This window comes from Muntiacus reevesi, chromosome 3 (assembly GCF_963930625.1).
Source record: "Muntiacus reevesi chromosome 3, mMunRee1.1, whole genome shotgun sequence".
NCBI lineage: Eukaryota > Metazoa > Chordata > Mammalia > Artiodactyla > Cervidae > Muntiacus > Muntiacus reevesi.
The window spans coordinates 72,742,756-72,769,661 of NC_089251.1; the positions used below are offsets into that span (position 1 = coordinate 72,742,756).

Genomic DNA, 26,906 nt, shown 5'->3' on the forward strand with positions numbered 1-26,906 from the left:
GAGAAGATGGAATGGCATCATGAGAATCAATGGACCTGTGGAGGCCTGGGGTCAGGACAGAGGTTGCAGTGTATAAGGCAAATGGTTCAGTGTGGAAGTAGCACAACTTCTCGAAAGGACAGAAGGAGCAGTTTTATCTCTGAGGCTAGCAGTTCTGCTTTCGGATTATACCAGACACTCCACAGTAAAGGACAACACAAGGACTGGCATGCGTGGCTCAGGGTTTTTCCTTGATGCCCTGCTGACCTTCCCATCCCACAGGCTTCTACCAGCCCACCAGTTACTGTGTGAATTAGAAAAAGGCACTATCAAGGCATTTTACTTCCACCTATCAGAAAATTATCATAATATACTGGTTTTGTTAAAATAAGGCATCTTACTGCCACATGCCAGAGAACTATCATTCCAAGTTTATTACAACTTGGAAATCTAGGATATCGAAGATGTGACATTCCATCTATGTACATTTTACACAGAATCCCTCAACTCCCATGTATATCTTCGAATGACAGGGAAATGGGAAATCTGTAAGATTCAACACTTAACTATAAAAGAAAAGGAATAACGTGGGGACTCAAAAAGGATAAGCTACAGAGAATAAACTATGTTTTCTCTGTACATCTGAATTAACTAAATCAACTACCACACCAAAATACAAACTATGCCCCATATTTTGCAATTCATTTTATATTTTGCTATCTCCCATAGCACCTTACATAGCAATGCATACACAGAAGGAAGCAATAAATGCATGCTGGAAAAAAAGTAAATTTTCAGAAAAAATCAGAGTTATGGATCCACTTATAATATGTACAATAGCATGTCATTTTCCTTTTTTCCTGCTACATTTACTTGAACCAAATCTAAAATTTTACCCATTTGTACGTTGCTAACAACCACCATAAACAAACATTTGCAGTTCTTCATTGTAAGCCTCCCTCTTCAATTTTTTTCTCGAGAAGCAAACTTAGATCTAAGTTTCTCCATTGTCAGGACCAAAGAGAGCTCATCCCAAAATGAGAGAATGTTTTAAAATTAAAAACAGTATTATGTAATCCAATGTAAATTCTTATTTAAAGTGAGGGAACCCTGAAAGTTAGAAACGTATTTTGCCCAGAGGCATACATCAAGTCAGACTCAAACACCCTACACAACAGTGGCTCTTACTGTTCCTCTCTCCCCTCCCAAAACATACACTTCCCCGCTCTTACCCCTACTTCTCTTATTGTACTTTGTAACCACTTAGCCATCCATCTCAAACCTAAGACAGCACCTAGTCAAACTGAAATGAGAAAGAAATCACCTGAAGATCGAAAATCAGAGAATCAGGTAAACTGCCAGTTTTACCATTTCCATAAGGTGATAAACAAAAGAGAGCGGAAAGAACCGAGAAAGGATACTTTTTCAATCATCACAACAGCAGCGAGGGAATAAAAACACGTTTTCCCTGGGGAGAGATTATCTTGAGGGGACCAGATACAGACACAAAAGATAATTCCCCTTGGGGCTTTTCTTTCCCTCTGAGTTTGTGAGATCTAAAAAAAAAAAAAAAAAATTAAAACGTTTATCACATAAACAATCACAACCTCAACACATTTACTTCTCCTCTTTTCTCACCTATTATTTCCCCAAACATTATAGAGACCGCGTCTTCAATAAGTAAACTGACCAAAGGTCTATTCCCTATTGATCACAATCTTTTTAAGATACTCCTTTTAGACTACAAGTAGGAACCGACTTCTAACTTCGGTTCCCGAGCTCAAAGCTCGGTAAAGTGGATCTTCAAGGTTTAGCAAATACCCTTAGCTGAACTAAAGGGTACAGAATCTCTAGCGCTCCCTACAGCTCAGAGTTTGAACCTACCTACCACAAAAAAAACCCCAGTTATCAAAGACTGGCTACCTCGCTCTACTTTTCTTTTCCGCTTAAAAAATCGGATGGGGGGGGGGGGGGGCGGCGGGGAGAGGTTGAAACGGCGAACCGAAGGATTAATCACTTCTCCCCATTACATCAGCAGCCCCCGCCCTTTCCTCCGAGCACCTCCTCTCCTAGAATCGTCGCTACGCACTAGCGCTCTCTTCATCCACCCCCCGCTCTATTATATGCCCTGATACCTCCCCATTATCACCCGCCCCACCACACTCCCCATCTCCTCCTTCCCCCACCTCCTTAGCGGGGGAGGGAGGAAACCCGAGAGGAAACAGGGCGTTGAAGGAAGGGACTTGGCGATAAGAGCAGAGGCCCCATTGGCCCGAAGGTTGTATGAGCGCCTCCCATTGGCTCCTTGGCCGGAATCCCCGCCCCTCTTCTTCCCCGCCCATTTGCCCCTTCCCCCGCCGCTCCACGGCCCTCCCCCGCGCCCCTGGCCAGCCCCGCGGCGGGGAGGGACCGACTGGGCGAGTGGTGGCTCCGGCGGTGTCAATGGCTCCTCCTGCCACGGAGCAGCAGCAGAAGCAGCGGCGACGGGGCTGAGGAGGAGGAGGAGGAAAGGCTCCTTTAAGGAGGAGGAACGACGACGCCTCTTTTTCCCCATATCTCCTCCCTTCACACTCATTTCCCCTTCGCCGAGGAGAGAAGGGGGGGAGGAGAGAGAAGAGGCCGAAGAAAGAGAGAAAAAATTCCTCTCAGAAATCTCTTTCAGGGGGTGTGGGGGGGAGGAAGAGGAAAAAAAAAGAGCCGGGCGCCCCCTGCTCCCTCCCTCCCTTCTCTCCCTCTCTTCTCCTCCTTCTCCCTTCCTCACCCTCCCGCCCACTCCCCCCCGCCGCCGGAGACGCCGCTCGGGAGTCGGCGGGACCAGGGTCTGTCTCCTCAGCCGCCGACGCCGCGCTTCGCCTCAGGATCCCCAGGCGGGCGGACGCCCTTTCTTTCTTTCTCTTGCTCTGCCGGTCTTTCTGTCTCCGTCCCTCGCGGCCGCCCCGCCCGGCGGCCTCGGCCTTCCCCGTGCGTCAGGCCCGCCCGCCTGGCCTCGCTCGGTCTCTGTCTGTCTCCGCGGGCCTTTCTCTTGACTCGGGGTCCCGCTCGCCCCTCCGCCCTTACCATCTCCCCTTCCCCTCGCCCCCTCTCCTTCCTCCCCCTTCCCCACCCCCTTCTCCCGCCCCGTAGCTCGCGATCCGTGTGCGTGTGTGTGTGTGTGTCCCTCCGCCAACGCCGCCACCTCAGCCCGGCAAATGAACTCCGTCCGAGCCGCCAACCGGAGACCCAGGCGAGTGTCGCGGCCGCGCCCGGTGCAGCAACAGCAGCAGCAGCCCCCGCAGCAGCCGCCACCGCAGCCGCCCCAGCAGCAGCCGCCGCAGCAGCAGCCTCCGCCGCCGCCGCAGCAGCAGCAACAGCCTCCGCCGCCGCCACCGCCGCCTCCGCCGCTGCCCCAGGAGCGGAACAACGCCGGCGAGCGGGGTAAGGCCGCGCTCCTTCCCCGCCGCCCGCCGGCTCGGGCGCCCGGCCGGCGGGACCCGCGGGGAGGGAGGCCGGGGCGGGCAGGGGCGGCTTGTGCGCCTGGGGGGTGGGAGAAGGGAGGCCGAGCGGAGGCGGGTCCCCCGGTGCCGCAGTGTCAGCTCAGCCCGGGCCCCGGCCGGCAGGAAAAGCCGCGGCTTCCCGACTCGCCTGGGCTCTTAGCTCAGGCCGCGCTTTGTTTGGTTTCGGGGGCTCGGCACCCTCTCCCCTCGACCCATCCCTCTGGTTTTTGAGCTCCCTTACGGACCCCGCTGGAGTCTGTTGGTGGGTGGGGGTAAGGCGAAGGGTGGAATCTCTCCTTTTTCGGCTGCCTTCCACGATTTGGTCTCCTGTTTCTAATGGAAGATGGGGGCGACAACTGGGAGTGATCGGGTGGTTAGGGCTGGCTGGGGAACTTGTTTTTCCCCCTTTTCTCTGTTAGCCTCCCCCTTCCTGTGGAGGAGGGGAGTGGGGGAGTTGGAGTGGTCGGTGGTGTTGGCCGGGGAACTTGTTTCCCCCGCCCTCCCCCCCCCCCCCAAGTCACGGGGTAGGGGGAGCGGCGACTCTTCTCCCAACCTCATAATGTTTGCTGCGCAGTTTGGCTTTAGTTACAGAACCCCTGGGAAGGACCCGTTAAATTAAGACCTTTAAATAAATAAATATAGAATCCATCGGCCATTTCCAGCCCCCTCCCTCGCGTGCGGTGCAGTTACCCTTCCGCTCTATCGACTCCCATCTCGCTTGTCCTCCGCTAGGATACCCCCACGCCACCATGCTGCCCCTCCGTCTCCCAGTGGGATTTGAACGCCCCTTCCTTAGAACTGACCCCTTGTGGGAGAGAGTGCGTGTGTTTGTGCCTGTGTGTGTTGTGTCCAGGGCCTAGTGAAATGTGTCATTTGGACCCAACTGTGTAGCTCTGTCTGGTAACCACCATTGTCTAAGGGCTGAAGCTCCCGGGGGTTGGATTCTTGATTTAGCAAAAATAATGTTCAGTTCTACTTTGATGATGTTATTTGGGGAGGTTTTGGAGATGGGGTGTTGCACCTTGATCTTCAAATGTAACTATTCTGTTTGTTAATTAGCTGCTCTCAGTGGGGGTGGAGGTCAATACCGTATTTATGTGTACGGTTGTTGTTTAAGGAGGAGGGGAATTGTTAGGAGACATTTTGCGTGTTTTCGTTGGCGGATTAAGGTTAATTTTACGTGCGTTGGTTGTCACACCTCCTTTGGCTGAGGGAATTAAGATTAAATGCCTTTTGAAAATCATACATTCTTTCCTTAAAAATTGTTTCTTTGTTGTACATGATCAAAATACCGAACAAATGAAAGAGGGAGATGATAATTGAAAAATAGTTTAAACGGTTTTCACTGGTTACTGTTACAGATAGTCCTTGTGAAAACAGTTTACTATACGTTGCTTGAAAGGATGTGTTCAAGCCAGTTAGAGGTCTTGTGCTGCATTACTGGTAAATGTGTTTTAATGTTTCTTTGATATTTTTACAGGGTTTTTTTTTTTAATTAAAAATACAGTTTCATCATTTCCTTTTGTATTTGCATATCAGGGTTCTCCTGTGTTTCATTCAAATAATAGTCAAGTCTCAGAATTGACACTATATGTAATAGAGTTGACTTTTTTTTTTTTTAAAGCAACGACATTGGGTTGAAATCCTAAGATAAGTATTCTATTGCTAGAAGTAAGCTTTTTCAAGATGTACTGATTTGTTAATTACATTAACAGTGCATCAGACTGTTTCAGCCAAACTTAGTCTGATTGTGTATTTTCAAATGTTAAATCTGAATCTTTTCATTTGTGTGTATTTTCAACTTAGTTGAGGTACTTATATTTGATCACTTTTCTTGTTTAAAATTATTAGCTACTAAAGTCTATTTCCTTTTGAAGTAAAGTGACTTGGTGGTTGGCAGTCACATGCCAGAGTGTCATTTTTCTTTTCATTGATATCCATAAACTAAGATGTTCGTGAATCAGAATTTCAGTATGTACCCAACCAAATGGTAAATCAAATTCACTGTATAATTGTTGTTGCTTTGCTGCTGTTAGTAGAAACTGTTCTATGTTGGCACAGAGAGGAAAAGAACTGCTGATTAGCCTTCAGGGAAAATGCTATGGGTCTTTTTGGAGGGCAAATGGCCTTAAGATGAATTAAAAGACCAAAATTAGAAAAAGTTTGCTAGTGTTATGTAAAAAATAGTAATTCTTTGAAAATTCGCATTTTTTATTAATTTTAAATGTACAGTTTGCATAATGATCAGAAGCTAGCCTAGAAGAATACTCTTTTAACAGTTTTACAAGTATGCAAAGTGTCACTATTTCTGGTTTGAATAGGAAAGGTTTGGTTGTTGGTTTGAAAATACCGGGTTTCATAATTTTGACAAGGTAATTAAGGAACTACAGCTAAGCTTATGCATGCGCCCGTTTTAGTTTTTACTAACTCTTAATGAATCTGTAACTCTTGCATTAGAATCTTGGATAGAGTTACATAATAGTGGATCAGAGAGTTTTCAGAGTTGGGAACTGAAGTGAGACTCACTGTTTTTAGACAAGTTAACTCAATCTGTATATAAAATCACTTATTTCATGTAAAGGGTGGACTTTAGCCTTCTGAGTGGCAGTAAGTTATACGAAAGTATTTTTTTCAAGCAAAAATTCTATCGGAACTGGTTTTTAGTTGCGACTTTGCCCACAGGTTAATTAGTCTTAAAAACTTCCTTGATACCTCCTTTAAAAATGCGTATATATTTGAGTGTTGTAATGGCCAGTGTTTGAAAGAGAAACAAACAATCAGTATGGAGTGAAATCTTACGAGGACTTTTTAAAGGCAGGAGATTTGCTTACACCCCAAATGGGAAATAATCAGCCTGGGTCTTCCATGGAATGCTGTCGTCTTGCATGTTATCTGAAATGGTCTGCTGTTTAAAGATGGAATACAAATCATTAGCATTTTTAGGCTTTTATTTTAAATCTTGGGTTTAGGATTTCACATACCACTTTTAGCTAGTAGAAAATAATTTGTCTTCCACATAGGAATCCTTTGGTACTATATTCCAGCTTCAGTGAAACTGAAAGTATGTGGGGTTGGATTTTATATATTTGTTTTCTTTTAAAATCCTGAATGAGTTTTTGCAACTTGTTCTGCTGAATTTATCATGAAATCTATTTGGCAGTCTTGTTTTAGAAATATGTCTGAGGAACGCTTACACATCTGCAGAAGTGATATGTATTCTGAGCATTTTTAGGTTTTAGTTGAAATTGATTACTTTGATTAGGTATTAAATGCACATGATTTAAAATTAAGAAGTCTCTTTCCTACAACTGCCTTCAGCTCCCAGATTTTCCTACCTGGAATCAACCTATTGATTATTATGTCTTTTATTAGTTTCTTATTTATTATGTTTTAATAAAAGATTAACTTTGACTTCTGAAAATCTTGATATGAAAGTTTTCGGAAATAAGTGTAATTTCCTAGTTGTTGGCAAATTCATAAAGTTGAAATGTTGAAATTTTAACTGGATTATCATATATAGTTCAAGAATTTAATGAATTATAACAGTATATTGATGGATTTTGCTATTTCTAGTCTGAAATAATCAGAGTAAAAATGTAATCAATCACTGTAATCTCCTATTTGTGAGATTAAAATCTCACCTGTGATCCTGGATTTATAGTTATTGCTTTTTTTTTTTAAGTGAGCTTTTAAAATAATTCAGTGCGTGTATAGTATTACATAAAATATTGCTTAGTGGCTGCATATTCTATGGAGAGTCAGGAAGCTCTTTAGTGTTCTAGTCATGTGTCCTAGTTACACTTTTCTGTGGAGTTGTCCTAGCCCATTATATTTTACCTTTAGGTTCTCCCTACTACTTACTTACAGAGTAAGGAATTTCTGCAATCTTTCTAGATAGAAGAATTCTGGACAAGGAATCTGATTTTTCCTCTTTTAGGAATTAAGTACCATGAGTCACTGCTCTTCCATCTTGTGGCTAACCCTTCAAAATATTTACATCCCATAAGAGGAATGCCACTTAACTGTGTGTTGCGGGTGGGGTGGGGGGGCTGTTTTCTCAACACTTAAAAATTATTTGAGGAATAGAAATGCAATAGTGACAATATTGATGTTAGAGTTCTGCTGGTAAGGCCTAAGGCCTGTCCCTATACTGCTTGCCTCTTTTTTTTTTTTTTCAACTGGGAATTCTGGCAAACCGAAGGAAAGACTAACCAGCTTGGAGACCTATCAGGTAAGGCAAGGATGACCAGTAGATCCTGACCTGTTAGTGAGGATCCCTGAACTTAAATTCGGCAGAATTCAAAGCTAGTGAGTATTTTCTGTCTTTTCCTCTGTTTTAATTTTGGAAATAATTTATAATAAGTTATTTCACCTTGAGATCTCTTACTGTCTTAATTGTTCTCTCTTTTATTCCTAGCTAGTTACTCTTACTTTGTGTCTATCTTGTCCCATTGGTCTCTGAAGGGTTACTATGTTTTAGACCTTCCATTTCTTAAGTTTTATCAGTCACTGAAGGTGCATTCTTGTCTTCCAGAAAACTGGTTATTATGTGAGGTTGTAAGCAGGGTACTCCCAAATTGTAGTTGTTGCCCTCTGAAAGCAAATTTATAAAGGCGTAAAATATAAGGGATGAGACAATTGGAGATAGTATGTTGGGAAGAGCTCAGAGTTAGAGCTAGCTAGAGGCAGGTTCTAAACTTAGCCACACCACTAATGAGCTCTGTGTGTGTGACATGGGGCAAGAAGTGTAACCGCTCTGAGCCTTACTCTGTTATCTTTAAAATAGGGATGGTAACACTTGTCTGACGGTAATTTAAAGATAAGAGATAGTGAAGTACCTAGCATATGGTAGATGCTCAATAAATAGCAGCTCTTTTAAATACTAAAAATAATAGTATGGAACAGAAGCAGCCATTTATAGAACTAAACCTAAGAAAAAAAATATGTGTGAGTCACCAAAGAGTTTGTGACACATCCCAAAATGCAGTCCAGGTGATGTGGTATAACCTCAGAGAAACTGATTTGCAATTGTAAATCAGTAATCTTATATCTAATGAATTGAAATATTCTTTGAAAAAAGAATAACAGAAGAAATGGGTATCTGGAGTAATAAACATGACTGTTACGTACTAGAGTCTGTGCCAGATACTTTTCTTATATACCATACCTCTTAGCAATTCTATACGATGACTGTTATACAGCAGTGATTGTACTTAGTAAGTAGCAGAGAATTTAAAAAATGATTTATATATCCTAGTGTTATCCATCAAACGGAGATACTGAAATACATTTGACTGAGTATCTTCATCACCTCCAGAGAAAGGAATCTCCTAAACCTTGGGCACATCAGTCTCCTGTCCTATTCCACCTGTCTTATCGAAGGCTGATATAGTAGTACGATGCCAATGATAGTTAAATCATTCGGTTTCCCATTTCTAAGTAGCTTTCTGGTCATAATTTTACCTCATGTTTCCAGATGAGATTGCAGTGATTGGTCCACATGTTTTTCCAGTTTGTTGATGAGATCACTAAGCACTCATTGTACAAAGAAGGTTAGATTTCCCTTGAATTACTCATAAGTTTTGAATAAAGGGCGTTAAGTCATTTTTTAGCTCATAGTTATAGACTGGACCATTTCAGGAAGGAAAAAAATGTGAGTTTAATTAGACTTCAGTAGGAATTTTGACAGATTTGTAGACTAAGTACTGTTTACTCTTTTCTCACCATAATTTGGGGTCCTTACATGCATAACTTGATGTCCTTACATGCATAGCTTGAGGTTTTTGTTTAAGTTTGGTTAATATATGTGCTTGGACTTAATCCTTAGAAAATAGAGAAATGAAACCAACTAACTTCCTTTACATAATTTATTTTAATTGAAGGCAAATATTGAAAATATTTACTTTGAAAATGAATATGTTGTGTATTTTTTTATTTTAAAGGACGCGCAAGTAAGATAGTATAGTTAAAAGCAAACTTAAATCATATCATGTAAGTTAGTTGCTTATTCTCTCAGGTTCTAAAAATCCAGTTGTCAAATGTTATGCTTTTCTAGCAAATGGAAAATGGTATGACTGTGTTCAACAGAGGAGAAAACATTATTAAACACTGTCAACTGGCGGCTAAACTTGAAAATATTAATGGAATTTCCCTGGTGGCCCAGTGATTAAGACTCTGTACTTGCAATGTAGGAGGCATAGGTTCAATCCCCGATCTGGGAAGTTCTGCATGCTGCATGCACTGTGTGGCCCCCCAAAAAATTTTTTGATGTATATTTTCACATCTCATTAGAGATGGGGTACCATTCATCTTTTCTGTGAGGAAAGGCAACTTTTCTCAAAGTTAAGAGATAATTTGATTGGTAGAAATGAGGTAAGAAACTGCTTTAAAATTATTTTTCTGGTAATGGCGATAACCTAGCTTTTTTGTAGTGTACACTCAACCCTCAGATGGTTGAGTTGGGTTGTATCAATCTTTGACTGCTGAAAGTTTGTGAGGAACTATGTGAATTCAGCCTTTGGTGTTGGTTTCTTTAGTACGATGTGTTGCTGGCTGACTTGAATCAGTTTAGCCTTTGTTGACTCTACTTGGGTTTAGATAAGAGAACTCTTTTTGCAGCCAAGTATTAATTTTGTATCTTGCATCCATACTATATAATTGTGTGTGTGTGTGTGTGTATACATGTGTACGTATGTGTAAGAACACATGGCCTTATGAGGCACTTAACACTTAGGAGTAAACAAGTGGGGAAAAGGAAAGACATAGTCACCTGTTGTAGTTTGAAGATTGGGGGGGCTGTGTGTGTGTGTGTGTGTGTGTTTGTGTGTGTGTATGGGCTTCCCTGGTGGCAGCATATGTTTCTAGTAATTGATCTGCATTTTTGAAAAAGAAAATAAGAAGTGAGTAGAATTTAACAGTAGCAAGTGGGAGTCATTCAAGTTTGTATCATGGCAGAGAAGATCAAAAAAGACTTGTTTAAAAGAAATGAGAATGGGTGAAGACAGTATATTTTGGAATTTAGTATTTTTGGCAAACTGTATGATAAAAGAATTTGTGGAATTGCTCATTTTTCTTCTTTATACAGAAGAACTTTTTTACAGGTATTTGTTAGAAGTAGACTCAAAACTTTGAAGCGCTGTGTCATACACTGAAACTTAACACACCTGAAACTTACAAAATAGTTGTGCATTCACTGTACCTCAGTTCTTAAAAAGTGTGTGTACATGTCCTTAGTCGTGTCTGGCTGTTTGTGACTCCAGGAACTGTAGCCCACCAGTTTCCTCTGTCCATGGAATTTTCCAAGCAAGAATACTGGAGTGGGTTGCCATTTCCTCTTTTAGGGGGTCTCCCAACCCCAGGATCAAACCTGCGTCTCTTGCATTGGCGGGTGGATTCTTTACCACTGCACCACTTGGGAAGCCCAAAAAAAGTAGACACGGTTGTGTGTGAGTGACTGATATCTTTGTAATCCTTTGAGATGTATTTGCAATTTGAAGAAACTGATTATTTGGTCAAATTTTGATATTTTAAGTCCGGTAAAATTGATAGGAGAAATAAGCAATTGAGAAAGACTTTCTAGGAAGGAGTGCACTCTCACAGGCAAAATGAGCACACCAGAGGAGAGGGAGACTGGAAGGTTTTTTTTTTCCAAGAATCTCTTACCTTACTTTTTTCCCCAAAAAGAGTAATTTTCAGTTGATTGGAGAAAAGAGAAAGAATTTGAGTGGGTACAAATGACAATATGTATAAATCATTTACATTAGCAATGGTCGTTTGGATTAAAAACTGTCTGTACATGAACAGAGGAGCCTGGTGGGCTATAGTCCATGGGGTCAACAAAGAGTTAGACATGGCTGAGCAACTTGCATATGGATATGGATGTATAACTTTTTATAGTCTATATGTGTATGTACTACATATATAAATTAACTACATTTAAATTGTAGACATACAGTTTAAGTATTACATTTAAGTTGTAGAAATACAACCAGAAATTCTACAATTTAAGTTGTAGAAATAATTTTTATGAGCTTTTTTTTTAACTTAAAAGTTTTGGTGAAAGTATACAAGTACACACAAATCACTGATACAGCTTGTTGCCTTTTTGCAAAGTGAACATGTCTGTGTAATCAGTAATACCTAGATCAAGAAATATTACCAACATCCTAGATGGGCAAAATTTCTATTTTCTTTATAAGAAATGGAAGATAAAACAGCTTTAAGACAAATATGGATATGACCCTTTATATCGTTACAACAATTTATTTCAGATACTAGTGTTTTTCTTAAATCTTTAGATATTTTTGCTTGTGTATCCTTTAACATAGAGAAAGAAATGGCAACCCACTCCAGCATTCTTGCCTGGAGAATCCCATGGACAGAGGAGCCTGGTGGGCTACAGTCCATGGAGTCACAAAGAGTTGGACATGGCTGAGCAATTAACACACACACTTTAACAATCCAATGTTAGGAAGCTTACCCATCAACTTGATATGCTGAAGTTTTCCCCAAAGATCATTGTTGTTCCGTCACTAAGTCATGTATGGCTCTTTGAGACCCCTGAACGATCTCTTGAAGTTTGAGCAGACTCGTGTCCATTGAGCTGGTAATGCCATCCAACCATCTCATCCTCTGTTGCTCTCTGCTCCTTCCCTCACTCTTTCCCAGCAGTAGGGTCTTTTCCAAAGAGTCGGGTCTTCCATCAGGTGGCCAGAGTATTGGCTCTTCAGCGTCATTCCTTCTAGTGAATATTCCTTTAGGATTGACTGGTTTGATCTCCTTGCTGTCCAAGGGACTCGCCAGAGTCTTCTCCAGCACTGTAGTTCAAAAGCATCAATTCTTCGGCCAAAGACCATAGGTTAGGTTATTTTGAGGAGAGGGGAAATCTTGTTTTTTATATTTAAGAATTTTTAAAACTAATGTGGAGCTTAATATGCGATTCTGAGTCTTCATTCCAAAAACTGTTGTTTCTCTTTACTACTGCCATGAATATTTTTGATTCTCCATTTCAGATCGGAACACTGTTTCTCACTGCTTTTTTAAACTTACCCTTTTAACTCCTGTGGAAATATTTTGACATTGTTTGGTCAGTTATTTCATTTCTTGTTTTTCTGCATATTTTGGTTATCCTTTGTTATCTTACATTTAACTTATTTTTAAATTATAAAACTTTCACAGAAAAATGGTGGCATATTTTGCTTTCAGAATTGTATTTTTAGTCCTTGACCAGATCTCTTCATTCCTTTCACATAGGAAGAAGGTGTAAAAGTGCCTCTGCCAGCATCATTGATAAGTTCTTCATCAAGTGAAAGCTTGTGCTGAAGTGCTAGTGATTTATAAGCTTGTACACTTTATGATACAAGTATCCCCTGAGAATGACAGATGGGCTCTGTTTTTAAGGAACTACTTGCTTGAAACTGATGATCCAGTAGCCTTAGTTACCAGAGGAGTAAGATTTCATTATTTCATGTCTGCTCTTTCAGCACTTAACAGTCCAGCGTTAGTGCTAACAGTTCTTTCTTGTCTGCAACAAGCAGTGTGAAGATTGTCACCTTCCTTTCTGTTTTATCTTCTTATTTTTTTCATGCATAGCCACATTCAGTAATTGTTACTGGTTAAATTTGAGAGGGATAGGAGCTTTTCAAAGTGCCTTGCTTATTCTTTTTTCTGCAGTGGTTTCTTCTTTTTGCAGTAGTTTTTTTTAAATTACGAGATTTTAAATAAGTTCTGACTTCTGAAATGCTCTGAAACCCTTTCTGTATCATTTGCGTTACCAATATAAATCAGCAAGATGTAAGTTTGGGTGGTGGTAGTGTTCTAGAGCCTAAATATAAATAGCATTTCAGATCATGATGTCTTGTATATAAGTGTGTTGATATTGTCTTCTGGTATATATTTTTAAGAATGAGTGTGTGTGTGTATCTGGCGTTTCATTTGTAACTTTAACATTAGACAGTTTGCAAGACCAAAGTCTCTTAGTGGGTTTTTCAGTTCAATGCTATTAAGATAAAGTTTTGTTATGACTCCCTAGTCTTTACTGTATGTTTTACCATTTAATTATTCATTGAATTACCTTTGTGCCACACTTAGAAAGTTACTGCAGCCTAAATATTAAGCCAAGTTGTGGTGCTTTGATGTATGTAACTGAGAAAGAAACATGTACCAAGTGAAGGAAACTACCCAGAGTTGGAGTCATTTGTCTTGTTTTCATGGTATTTGTCCTTCTTCATTACATTCATTGTTTTACCCTTACATCCAGAAACTGAGAATCGGTTAAAGTTAGATCGTGTTGCTAGAATTTAAGCTCAATTGCAGAAATAAACAACACTTTCAGGTTTTTCATAGCATCTGTAATCCCACATACCTAGTAGTTGTAAGTCTCAGGATGCCTTAATGGATTTTTCTGATTCTTTCTCAGTATCTCTATTGCAGTCTCTCACAGGGAACCTGTTCTCTATTTCTGAGTTATTTGGTTTGAGAACCTATTAGCTGAAGTCTTTAATGCTGAAAAACTGAGCTGGGGGATCTGGAGGTAGTGAATTTAATCTGAGTCTATAAAGTTAAGTCTGGTTTTAGAGGGCTAGAAAAATGTCACATAGCAATCATAGACATACTTTGATAACATACACATAAACACAGTGAAACTGGGAATGTGTACTCTTGATATTGTGAAGTGTCTAAAATTGCTTGGTAAAATGTTAACAGTAATGTCCTTAGGATGATGGAGGTGAGATGATTTTTTTAATTCTTCCTGTAGTTTTTTGTTTTTCAAAGGCTATAGAATCTGGAAGGGGGAGGAGTGTGTGTGTGTGTTTAAGAATTTAATAGTTCTAATTGTGATGTAAAGTCATTCTACTTGGTTTGATGACATAGTCCCCACGTGGGTCATTTTAAATGTGAATAAAAGCGTAAAACTACATTTTTTAATGCCATAAGTGTGTTTTAAATGCTTATTCATGGACATTTGGGGGTTTTGTATTCGTTATAACTTAAGATAGTTATATAACTGTGTCATATATGGGAAATGAGAATAACTGATGATCAGAAAGTCAGAATTCAGAAATTAAAGCAAAATTTGATATTTGGAAGTTTGAGCCAGTGATTCTGTCTTTCCACGATGTCTTTGACAGTAGATTATGGTAGTAAATACATAAAAATAAAATTTTAATTGCATGCCTGACTGAATGATGAAAGATGGAAATTTAGTGTGCAAACGAACTGAATAATTAGGTGAATAAAAGATTTATTATTGCTACAACAGATGGATGCTTGTTCTGTATCCTGGTGGTAAGGGTTCATGACTATTTGATAATTTTATATGGGAGAATATTTTTCTTTTCATAAAACTGGTATTAGTGCTGAAGAAATTAATGGCTATCGGTTAGTTAAGTTCAAGCAAAAATTGCTAGGGGAAATCGTTTCATCATTGCCAGTTTTTAAATAAACCACATCCTTTCCTTTCTAAGATATTATATTTGAAGAAGTTTTGGATTGTAGGATCCAATGAGTTTGGGAATAAATAAAAACCTGGCAATATCTTTCAAAAAATACAGACCTTTGAAGTTTAAATTTAGTAATTAGATTTGGAATTAACTCATCTCAATGCTCACCTGACTAGTCTTCTGATTATCTTATAGACACTTCACAAACTTAAACTGGGAGAAAACAAGCATTTTCCACAAAATACACTAGAACTTTCATTGAATGAGGTGATTGTTTGACTTTTTTGTTTTGTTTTTATAGTTCAGTTCAGTCGCTCAGTCATGTCCGACTCTTTGCAACCCCATGAACCGCAGCACGCCAGGCCTCCCTGTCCATCACCAACTCCTGGAGTGCACCCAAACCCATGTCCATTGTGTCAGTGATGCCATCCAACTATCTCATCCTCTGTCGTCCCCTTCTCCTCCTGCCCTCAGTCTTTCCCAGCATCAGGGTCTTTTCAAATGAGTCAGCTCTCTGCATCAGGTGGCCAAAGTATTGGAGTTTCAGCTTCAACACCAGTCCTTCCAGTGAACACCCAGGACTGATCTTCAGGGACTAACAATATGGTTTATGGCTTCCCAGGTGGCTCAGTGGTAAAGAACCCGATTGCCAATAACAAGGAGATGCAGGAAACTTGGGTTCAATCCCTGGATCAGAAACATCTAGTGAAGGAGGAAATGGCAACCCACTCCGGTATTCTTGCTGGGAGAATCCCATGGACAGAGGACATAGGACTGCAAAGAATTGGACACAGCTGAGCATGAACACACACTAATACAGTTTAAGGCAAATCGGTCATTAGATGTAGATTCTAGATGATAATCAGCATGGTTTTATGAAGAACTGATTATAGATAAATATATCTTTCTATACTAGTGACTTTTGGTAGGTGAAGAGAGAACAAGAACAACAGAGCCAGATTTAAATAAGACATTTTATTCTTTTATGAAGGAGTCATATTAATGTTGTGGCAGTTGGGAGAACTTTTTAAAAGTTGTATTGTTTGGAATCTACAACTTTTAAAAATAGTGCTAAGACATTTGCAAATAGATACTTACTAAATGGGTCTTTCTATTTCCTTTCCCTTTCCTGGACTCAAATTTGTTCACATAATCACTGATTTAAGTGGCTAAGCATATTAACTTCATGGATGAGATCTTAAAAGGTGATAAGGTTGAGTACTTGAAAAACTGAAAATAGAAGTCAGATTATTTTGAATAGTCTAAGAAAAAAGGAACAAACGAATGGGCTTCATTCTTTGTGGAAATAACCAAAAAATGAGTAGTAACTAAGAAGGGATGAGCCAGAAGAATTAAGCAGAAAGTGATTTGGTATATAGTTGAATGAATCATCCTAAAAGTATGTGTGCACTTGTAAACACATGGAATAGTATCATAGTAGTTTTGGAATGGTTGGAAAAAAACATATATTAGAAAAACCTAAATGTTATCTTAAAGGGGAACAAGCTGAATGGTAAATTAAGAATTACTTTCAGGGAAGGTAAAAAACTTTCTTTTAAAAATTGCACTTAAAAAAGTTAAGAGTAAACCTGATCAAGAAAGGTGAAAGACTTAGATCCTGTGAACTATGTAACATTGACAAAGGAAACGGAGGATGATTCGAAGAAATGAAGATATCCCATGCTTTTGTATTGGAAGAATCAATATTGTTAAAATGGCCATACTACTCAAAGTAATCTGCAGATTTAATGTGATCCCTATCAAATTATCCTTGGCCTTTTTCACAGAACCTAGAACAAATAATCCTAAAATTTATATGGAACTGTAAACTGAACCAGAATTACTAAAACAGTCCTGAAGAAAAAGAACAGAGCTGAAGGCATAATTCTCCCAGCCATCAGACAGTACTGCAAAACTACAGGAATCAAAACAGAATGGTATTGGCACAAAAACAAATATATGTATCAGTGGAACAAAATTGAGAGTCCAGAAATAAACCCACATACCTACCAGTCAGTCAGCCTTCAACAAAGGAGGCAAGAATATATAATGGAGGGAAAAGTCTCTTTAGTAAGTGGTATTGGGAAAACTGACAGCTGCATGAAAATTAGTGAAGTTAAAACACTCTTGCATCATACAAAAAAATAAACTCAAAACGGGTTAAAGACTTAAATATGAGGCATGATACAATAAAACAGAAGACATGGGCAAAAAACATTTTCTGACATAAATTATACCAGTGTTTTCTTAGGCCAGTCTCCCAGGGTAATAGAAGTAAAAGCAAAAGTAAACAAATGGGACCTAATCAAACTGAGAAGCTTTTACACAGTGAAAGAAACCATAAACAAAACTAAAAGGCAACCTACAGACCGGGAGAAAATGCTTGCAAACAATGCAACCAACAATGGCTTAATTTGCAAAATATACCAGCAACTCACACAACTCAATAACAACAGCAACCCAAATCAAAAAATGAGCAGAAGACCTAAACAGACTATTTCTCTAAAGGAGATACACAGGTGGCCAACAGACACATGAAATGATGCTCAATGTTGCTATTTGTTAGAGAAATGCAAATCAAAACAACAATGAGATATCATCTCACACCAGTCAAAATGGTCATCATTAAAAAAGTCTATGTGTTGAAAAGATGCTCAACATCACTCATTATCAGAGAAATGCAAATCAAAACCACAATGAGGTACCATTACACGCCAGTCAGGATGGCTGCTATCCAAAAGTCTACAAGCAATAAATGCTGGAGAGGGTGTGGAGAAAAGGGAACCCTCTTACACTGCTGGTGGGAATGGAAAATAGTGTGGAGATTTCTTAAAAAAACTGGAAATAGAACTGCCATATGACCCAGCAATACCACTTCTGGGCATACACACCGAGGAAACCAGATCTGAAAGAGACACGTGCACCCCAGTGTTCATCGCATCACTGTTTATAATAGCCAGGACATGGAAGCAACCTAGATGTCCATCAGCAGACAAATGGATAAGGAAGCTGTGGTACATATATACCACGGAATATTACTCAGCCGTTAAAAAGAATTCATTTGAATCAGTTCTAATGAGATGGATGAAACTGGAGCCCATTATACAGAGTGAAGTAAGCCAGAAAGATAAAGAACATTACAGCATACTAACACACATATATGAAATTTAGAAAGATGGTAATGATAATCCTATATGCAAAGCAGAAAAAGAGACACAGATGTACAGAACAGACTTGTGGACTCTGTGGGAGAAGGCGAGGGTGGGATGTTTCAAAAGAACAGCATGTATATTATCTAGTGAAACAGATCACCAGCCCAGGTTGGATGCATGAGACAAGTGCTTGGGCCTGGTGCACTGGGAAGACCCAGAGGAATCGGGTGGAGAGGGAGGTGGGAGGGGGGATCGGGATGGGAAATACGTGTAACTCCATGGCTGATTCATGTCAATGTATGACAAAACCCACTGAAATGTTGTGAAGTAAGTAGCCTCCAACTAATAAAAATAAATGAAAAAAAAAAAAACACATTAAAAAAATAGTTCACCTTTTTTAGCTTGTAGTTCTAAGAGAAGCCGTTCTTTGACAACTTTAATGGCTGCTTCAGTGGCCTCAGCTATAGTGTTTCTGGTTAACATTTCAAGGGCTTTATCAAAACGTGGTTGAATTACTTTATCATAGTCAATTACCTGCAAAGAATATTTGAGAAAATCAATATAAGCACAAGTTACTCTGAAAACTAAGCACATTGTTCTTCAACATCTATTTCTACAGCTATACCTATGTATCTCAAAAATCTTAATGCTGCCTGAAGTATGTTATTTTCAGAATTCGCTGAGTTTTAAGTGCTAACTTTCAAAGAAAGCTAGTATATATATTTATATATGTATGATCATGTAGTATGTATTCAAATTACATATATATTTTAAACATCAACATTTTATTTATAGTCTACATACAATAAAAGGCGCCCATTATAAGTACAGAGTTTGATGAGTTTTTACAAATATATACATAAAAACCACTGCAATAAAAACATACAACATTTTTATCACCCCCTAAAGTCTCCTCCTCATCCTTTATAGTCAGTGCCTGGCCCTTAGTAACCCCTTTGTTTTCCATCAAATACAGATAAGTTTTGCCTTTTCTACAATTTCCTATAAATGGAACCAAACAGTATATAATCTTCCCCAATCTTTTCTCCCTTAGCATAATGTTTTTGAGATTCAACAATATAACTATATGTCTCAGTAATCTATTCTTTTGTATTTTTGAGCAGTATAATTGTATTAATATGTTGTTTTTTAATTCATTCATCATGGACATTTGGGTTGTTTCTAGTTTGGGCTATTATAAATAAAGAAGCAATGAACACTTGTGGGGAAAAAAAAAAAGTATGTGTAACGAAAGTTGGAAAGGGTGTGGAGAAAAGGGAACCCTCCTACACATTTGGTAGGAATGTAAATTAGTGCAGCCAGTATGGAAAACAGTATGGAGGTTCCTTAAAAAACTAAAAATAGAGTTGCTGTATGATCCACTAATCCCACTTGTGGGCATGTATCCAGAGAAAATGAATTTGAAAGACACCTGTGCCCTACTGTTCATAGCTGCACTATTTGCAATAGCCAAGGCTTGGAAGCAACCTGAATGACCACCAGCAGATGAATGGGTAAAGAAGATGTGGCCTGTATACATAATGGAACTACTCAGACATTTAAAAAAAAGCAGAATGAAATAATGTCATTTTGCAGCAACATGAATAGATCTGGAGATTATCATACGAGGTAAAGTAAGAGAAAGACAAATATCATATGTTATCACTTATATGTGGAATCTAAAATATGACACATGAACTTGCTAACAAAACAGACTCTCACATATAGAAAACAAATCTATGGTTACCAAAGGGGAAAGACAGTGGGGAAAGATAAATTAGAAGTTTTAGATTAGCATATACAAACTACTGTGTATCTGTATAAAATAGATAAACAAGGTCCTACTGTATAGTACAGTATAGTACAGTAGTACTATACAGGTCCCTGTATAGTGCAGGGAACTATATTCAATATCCTGTAATAGACCATAATGGAAAAGAGTATAAAAAAGAAGATACATGCACACCCCCATATATATTTATATATATATTTATATATATATATATATATTTATGTGTATATATATAAACTGAATTACTTTGTTGTATACCGGAAACTACCACAACCTTGTAAATCAACTATACTTCAATTTAAAAAAAAAAATTTACTTTCACATGACTGAAAGTCTTAAAATGTTGCTCAGTTATTTTTGTGTGTTCTCAGAAGATAGTCAGAGAAAATGAATTTAAGTTAGATTAACGACCTATACTGGTGTAAATAACATCTCACTAAAGATTAGGAACTTCTTTGATGGCAGCTGTTAGTATTAAGTGTTTTAATTAAATCTTAGAGGTGGCAAATTAGAAATTGTAGAATGTTGAAAATTGAACCACAGAGCCCAATTCTTGAGGTTTATTCACTTCTTCAGGTTGGAATTAAAACACAGATTTCCTCACTCCCAATCAGTGGTGAGTGAGGAAATCGGTCCCATCACTTCATGGGAAATAGATGAAAAAACAGTGTCAGACTTTATTTTTGGGGGCTCCAAAATCGCTGCAGATGGTGATTGCAGCCATGAAATTAAAAGACGCTTACTCCTTGGAAGGAAAGTTATGACCAACCTAGACAACATATTAAAAAGCAGAGACGTTACTTTGCCAACAAAGGTCTGTCTAGTCAAGGCTCTGGTTTTTCCAGTGGTCATGTATGGATGTGAGAGTTGGACTGTGAAGAAAGCTGAGCGCCGAAAAATTGATGCTTTTGAAATGTGGTGTTGGAAAAGACTTTTGAGAGTCCCTTGGACTGCAAGAAGAACCAACCAGTTCATCCTAAAGATCAGTCCTGGGTGTTCATTGGAAGGACTGATGCTGAAGCTGAAACTCCAATACTTTGGCCACCTCATGGGAAGAGTTGACTCATTGGAAAAGACCCTGATGCTGGGCGGGGTTGGGGGCAGGAGGAGAAGGGGATGACAGAGGATGAGATGCTTGGATGGCATCACTGACTCGATGGACATGAGTTTGAGTAAACTCTGGGAATTGTGATGGACAGGGAGGCCTGGCATGCTGCGATTCATGGGGTCGCAAGGAGTCGGACACAACTGAGCAACTGAACTGAACTGAATCAGTGGTAATGTGGTATCTGTTCTTGTTCTGGAATTTTATTTTCATTCTGTTCATTTTTCAGTTTAGTGATTTGTTGAATCTATTGATCTGATAAACTTTTCTGTAATTCCATAATTTAAACAAATTTATTTTTTTTTAGAATACTTGTCTTAGTTAAAAAAAACATGCAAACAAAATTATGGTTTACTTCTTACTGATGGACTTAATTTTTTTTTTCCCCTGTTTTGGCTGTGACTGGTTGGGGGTAAAAAGCAATTATACTATGCAGTGTAAGGTAAACCATGTTGATGACAGGTTCATGTGATGATTTCCAGTGTAATTGAGTTCAGATGCATAAAAACTGGTTAATGCTTTTGAAGAGGTTGAGTTTTTTTACACTGTGAATTCAAGTATCCATTTATAATACTGATGGTATTTCAGGTCAATAAGGAAGCGATTTACTGTTCACTAAATGATATTGAGACTATTGATTATTCCTTTGGAAAAACATTTAATTTCCTACTTTGTACAGTAACAAGAAATACATTCCATATGATTAAAGAGTGCAAACATTTTTTAATTAGAAAAAAATTTTTTGTAGTAAAAATATTTAACGTGAGATCTACTTTTTAAACAAAATTTTAAGTATATGATACGGTATTGTTAACTATAAGCAAGACATTTTATATCAGATCATGAGAACTTAATTTATCTTTCATAACTGAAACTTTATACCCATTGAGTAGCACCTTTTCATTTCCTCTTTCCCCTGGCCTTTCTACTCTCTACTTCTGTGAGTTTGACTATTTTAGATACTTCATATTATTTGTCCTTTGTAACAAGCTTATTTCACGTAGCATAATGTCCTCCTAGTAAGAGCTCAGTGTTTTTGTTTAACCATAGAAGTACTTTTCATGTAAGCAAGGCCAAAAAATCCAAAAGTCATTAAGGGAACATCAGGAAACTGACTATACAAAATAAATTGAAAGTTCTATACAAGAGAGGTGCTAAAAACAAAGTTAACGCAAATGAAAGACGAAGAAAAAAATTTAAACCTATTTACCATACAAACAACATATGAGTCTTTTGAAAAATTTTATTCATTCATTTTTGGCTGCACTAGGTTTTTCATTGCTGTACTCAGACTTTCTCTGGTTACAGCGAGCTAGGGCTACTCTGGTGGCAGTGCCCAGGCTTCTAATTGAGGTGGCTTCTCTTGTGGATTACAGGCTCTTGGGCACTCAGGTTTCATAAGTTGCAGCCCTCCAGCTCTAGAGTTGTGGCTCAGTAGTTGTGGCACATGCATCTGGAATCTTCCCAGACCAGGGATCAAGTTCATGATAGGCGAATACTTATCCACTGGACCACCTAGGATGTCCCTATATGAGTCTTTATTTAAAATTTTTTTGAGATAAAATATAGCTTATTGAACTGAATCCTCTTTTTTAAAAATACCTTCCATCCCATTCCCCTCCTTACTCTCACACTTCTCAGAAACAACCACTGTCATGCATTTGTGATAAGGGCCTGTTCATTCCTTGTAAAAAATACTTATACATGTACATGCATCTGTAAACATGTATGCTTATAGTTGTTGCTGTGGGAAAGGAAGCTTGCCTTCATGTTTATGGCTCAGTGGGATAAACAAATATGAAATACCTCAAAGACATTTAATGGTAAGGGCTAAGTGAGTGGTATAAATCATGAGTGTCTGGCACTCTAGAAATTTTCAAATGATTCCTAAATGAATTAATATAGAATTATATGAAACTTTAAAATTAAAAAGTCACTTCTTTTCCTTTGTACTTCTGTTCCCCAGAGATAACCATTGTATTTGTATGTTTGTGTTTACTTTTAAATTTACCACATGTGTATATAAATACGCATACTTTTTTCCTTAAAAAGAAACCACACTAATAATTTATAAGTTTTTCTTTTTGCTTAAATATATCTTGTTGTTTGTTTTTTTAATAACAATATAAAAAGTTGTCTCAGTCTTTTTTAGTTTAACAGTCCATTATGTGACTATACCACAATTTATATTAAATGTATCTCTGTTGACTAATATTTAGGTACTTTTTTTTTTGCTATGATAGAATTGCAATGAACATCTTTGTGCAAATGTCTTTATATGTTTATGTCACAATTTCAGTTCATATAAGTGAGTTATTGAGTCAAAGGGATATTTGCATTTTTTTCTTCCAGTTTCATTGAGATACAGTTGGCATGAAGCACTATACAAGTTTAACATGTACAGCATAATGATTTGACTTAATATACCATGAAATGATTATCAGAAGTTTCGTGAATATCATCTCATACAGATACAAAATTAAAGATATAGAAAAGGTTTTTTTCCTTGTAATGAGATCTCTTGGGATTTACTGTTAACTTTGATATATAACATAAAGCAGTATTATACTTATCATGTTTACATAACATCCCTAGTATCTGTTTTATAATTGCAAATTTGTATCTTTTGACTGCTTTCATCTAGTTCCTCCTTCCCAATGTCCCACCTCTGATAACCACAAATCTGATCTTACTCTTTTGCAAGTTTGTTTTTTGAGATACAATAGACCCACAACACTTTGTAAAGTTCCTATTACCAAATTTGTTTAAAAAAAAAATAATTGCACCATTAAGGAAACTAACCTGAGGGCTAAAATGGTTTGTAAAGACTTCTCAGAGAAAGTGGGTACTTTAACAAGATCTTGAGGATTGAGTATGTCACAGAGAAAAGGGAAAAAATAACATTCTTAGTAAGAGGAAATTGGCTAGACAAACAGCATAGAAGAGTTACCAGGGCAGAGATTTTTACTCTGTTTACATACTCTGTTCATCTCTCAGTTTACTTTATGTTGGTTTTTCTTTTCCAATAAGGAGGTTAGAGTTAGTCACTCTTGTCTCTCTAAGACTTTCCTCTACCACCTGTGAATTAATCTAAAACTTTTATCCCAGTCTTTCTGCCTATTGGCTGCCTATTTTTCTTCCATATGATTCTTCTCTTGACAGACTGACATGCATTGCTAATCTCACACACAGACACACACACACACACAGAGCTATAAAATTCTGAACTCAGTTGTTGCTTAAGTATTTGATCACTTCCTTTTTACCCCCATGCCTTCTTGATAGCTTCTCACATCCCAGTGTCATTTACAATTGTTGGTAGGTGCATTTATGCTTAATGTGTGAAGGATTATGAGTAAAGATTTGATAATATTTTATGTAGTAAGCTTATTTTATCATGTTCTACACTCTGAATCTTTTGCTAATACTGTTCGGCAAAGTTTCTGAAAATTCACCAGAATGTATTTTCCTTACAAATAAATGCCTAATATCAGTGAACAGATTTGTAATACACAATAGAAACTGCATACAGTTCTCATTATAATAGGGCTTCCCTGGTAGCTCAGACAGTAAAGAATATTCTTACAATGCAGGAAACCTGGGTTTGATTTCCTGGGTCAGGAAGGTCCCCTGGAGAAGGGTATGACACCCCATTCCAGTTTTCCTGTCTGGAGAATCCCCATGGACAGAGGAGTCTGACTGGCTACAGTCCATGGGGTCGCACAGAATCGGACATATCTAATAAGCTATTAACATTTTCACACTTTTCACAGTTGTAATGTTAATAGATATCATTTATTGATCACTTTATTTCAAGGAGACAATAAGTGCTGGTTTTATTCTTACAACAATTTCCATCATATGGACAACATACCTGTTTTACATTTGAGAAAACAGAAGTTCAGCAAATTTAACTCCCAGGACTGAATAAATGGCAACCTTAGGGTTAGAATCCATGTCTTTCTGATTAAACAGCCTGAATAAAGGTTGAATTACTATATTATACTATATCAGTAATCATTACCTCCCATGTATAACTTTTCAAAAACACATTTCTAGGAAATATTTGTTACATAAAAATGATTACTAATTGCATTGCAGTTACCTTCTTTTAGAAAGCGAAGAGTAATGAATAATCAATTATGCGTTTCCCAACAAAACTTTGAAAATTCAGAAAAGCATAAAGAGAAATTGAAAATTAGCAACAATCACCCTAGAGGAAACTTCCCTGGGGATCCAGTGGCTAAGAATCTTTGCTCCCAATGCAGGGGGCCCAGGTTTGATCCCTGGCCAGGGAACTAGGTCCTACATGCCACAACAAAGAGTTCACATGCCACAACTAAAGAGCCCACATCCTGCAACTGAGACGCAGCACAGTCAAGTAAATAAGTAGATGTTAAATGAAAAAAAAAAAAAAATAGAGAAAACTTACACATTTCTTTTTACTTGCTATAAATGTAATAAGATGTAGAAATATATGTAGTATCATGTAATATTTTCATTGGAATTATTCTGTATACAATTTTGTGTTCTCCCTTATTTAACATTATTTTCCTAATATAAATATATATAGGCATGTATGTATATATTCTTTGAAAATGGTTATCAGTGGCTGCATTTTTAAAACTTTTTAATTTATATTTGGCCGTACTGGGTCCTTGTTGCTATGCAAGGGCTTTCACTAGTTGTGAAGAGCAGGGTCTATTCTCTAGTTGCAGTGTGTAGACGTCTCATTGAGGTTGCTACTCTTGATTTAGGTCATACCTGAATGGTCTAGTGGTTTTCCCCACTTTCTTCAATTTAAGTCTGAGTTTGGCAATAAGGACTTCATGATCTGAGCCATAGTCAGCTCCCAGTCTTGTTTTTGCTGACTGTATAGAGCTTCTCCACCTTTGGCTGCAAAGAATATAATCAATCTGATTTCGGTGTTGACCATCTGGTGATGTCCATGTGTAGAGTCTTCTCTTGTGTTGTTGAAAGACGGTGTTTGCTATGACCAGTGCATTCTCTTGGCAAAACTCTTATTATTTGCCCTGCTACATTCTGTATTCCAAGGCCAAATTTGCCTATTACTCCAGGTGTTTCTTGACTTCCTACTTTTGCATTCCAGTCCCCTATAATGAAAAGGGAATCTTTTGGGGGTGTTAGTTCTAAAAGGTCTTGTAGGTCTTCATGGAGCCGTTCAACTTCAGCTTCTTCAGTGTTACTGGTTGGAGCATAAACTTGGATTACTGTAATATTGAATGATTTGCCTTGAAAACAAACAGAGATCATTCTGTCATTTTTGAGGTTGCATCCAAATACTGCATTTTAGGTTCTTTTGTTGACTGTGATGGCTACTGCATTTTTTCTAAGGGATTCCTGCCCACAGTAGCAGATACAATGGTCATCTGAGTTAAATTCACCCATTCTAATCCACCTTAGTTCCCTGATTCCTAGAATGTTGACTTTCACTCTTGCCATCTCCTGTTTGACCACTGCCAGTTTGCCTTGATCCAACATTTGCTGGATCATTGGAAAAGTAAGAGAGTTCCAGAGAAACATCTATTTCTGCTTTATTGACTATGCCAAAACCTTTGACTGTTTGGATCACAATAAACTGGGAAATTGTGAAAGAGATGGGAATACCAGACCACCTGACCTGCCTCTTAAGAAACCTGTATGCAGGTCAGGAAGCAACAGTTAGCACTGGACATGGAACAACAGACTGGTTCCAAATAGGAAAAGGAGTATGTGAAGGCTGTGTATTGTCACCCTGCTTATTTAACTTATATGAAGAGTACATCATGAGAAATGCTGAGCTGGATGAAGCACAAGCTGGAATCAAGATTGCTGGGAGAGAGATCAATAACCTCAGATATGCAGATGACACCACCCTTATGGCAAAAAATGAAGAAGAACTAAAGAGCCTCTTGATGAAAGTGAAAGAGTAGAGTGAAAAAGTTGACTTAAAGCTCAACATTC

The 26,906-nt window shown here is 38.4% G+C and overlaps 1 protein-coding gene across 2 annotated transcripts in view; it reads left to right on the plus strand.

Moving 5' to 3' along the window:
• The first annotated feature begins 3,068 nt into the window (after nucleotides 1–3,068).
• The window catches only part of FBXO11 (F-box protein 11), a 107,496-nt gene continuing 83,658 nt past the window's right edge, over nucleotides 3,069–26,906 (plus strand). Inside the window, exon 1 of one of the 2 annotated variants that reach the window (XM_065929315.1) lies at nucleotides 3,069–3,393. In XM_065929315.1, the coding sequence (XP_065785387.1) occupies nucleotides 3,168–3,393 (226 nt within the window). In that variant the 5' untranslated portion in view covers nucleotides 3,069–3,167. The remainder of the gene's footprint in view (nucleotides 3,394–26,906) is intronic. The other variant, XM_065929314.1, reaches the window with a different exon arrangement.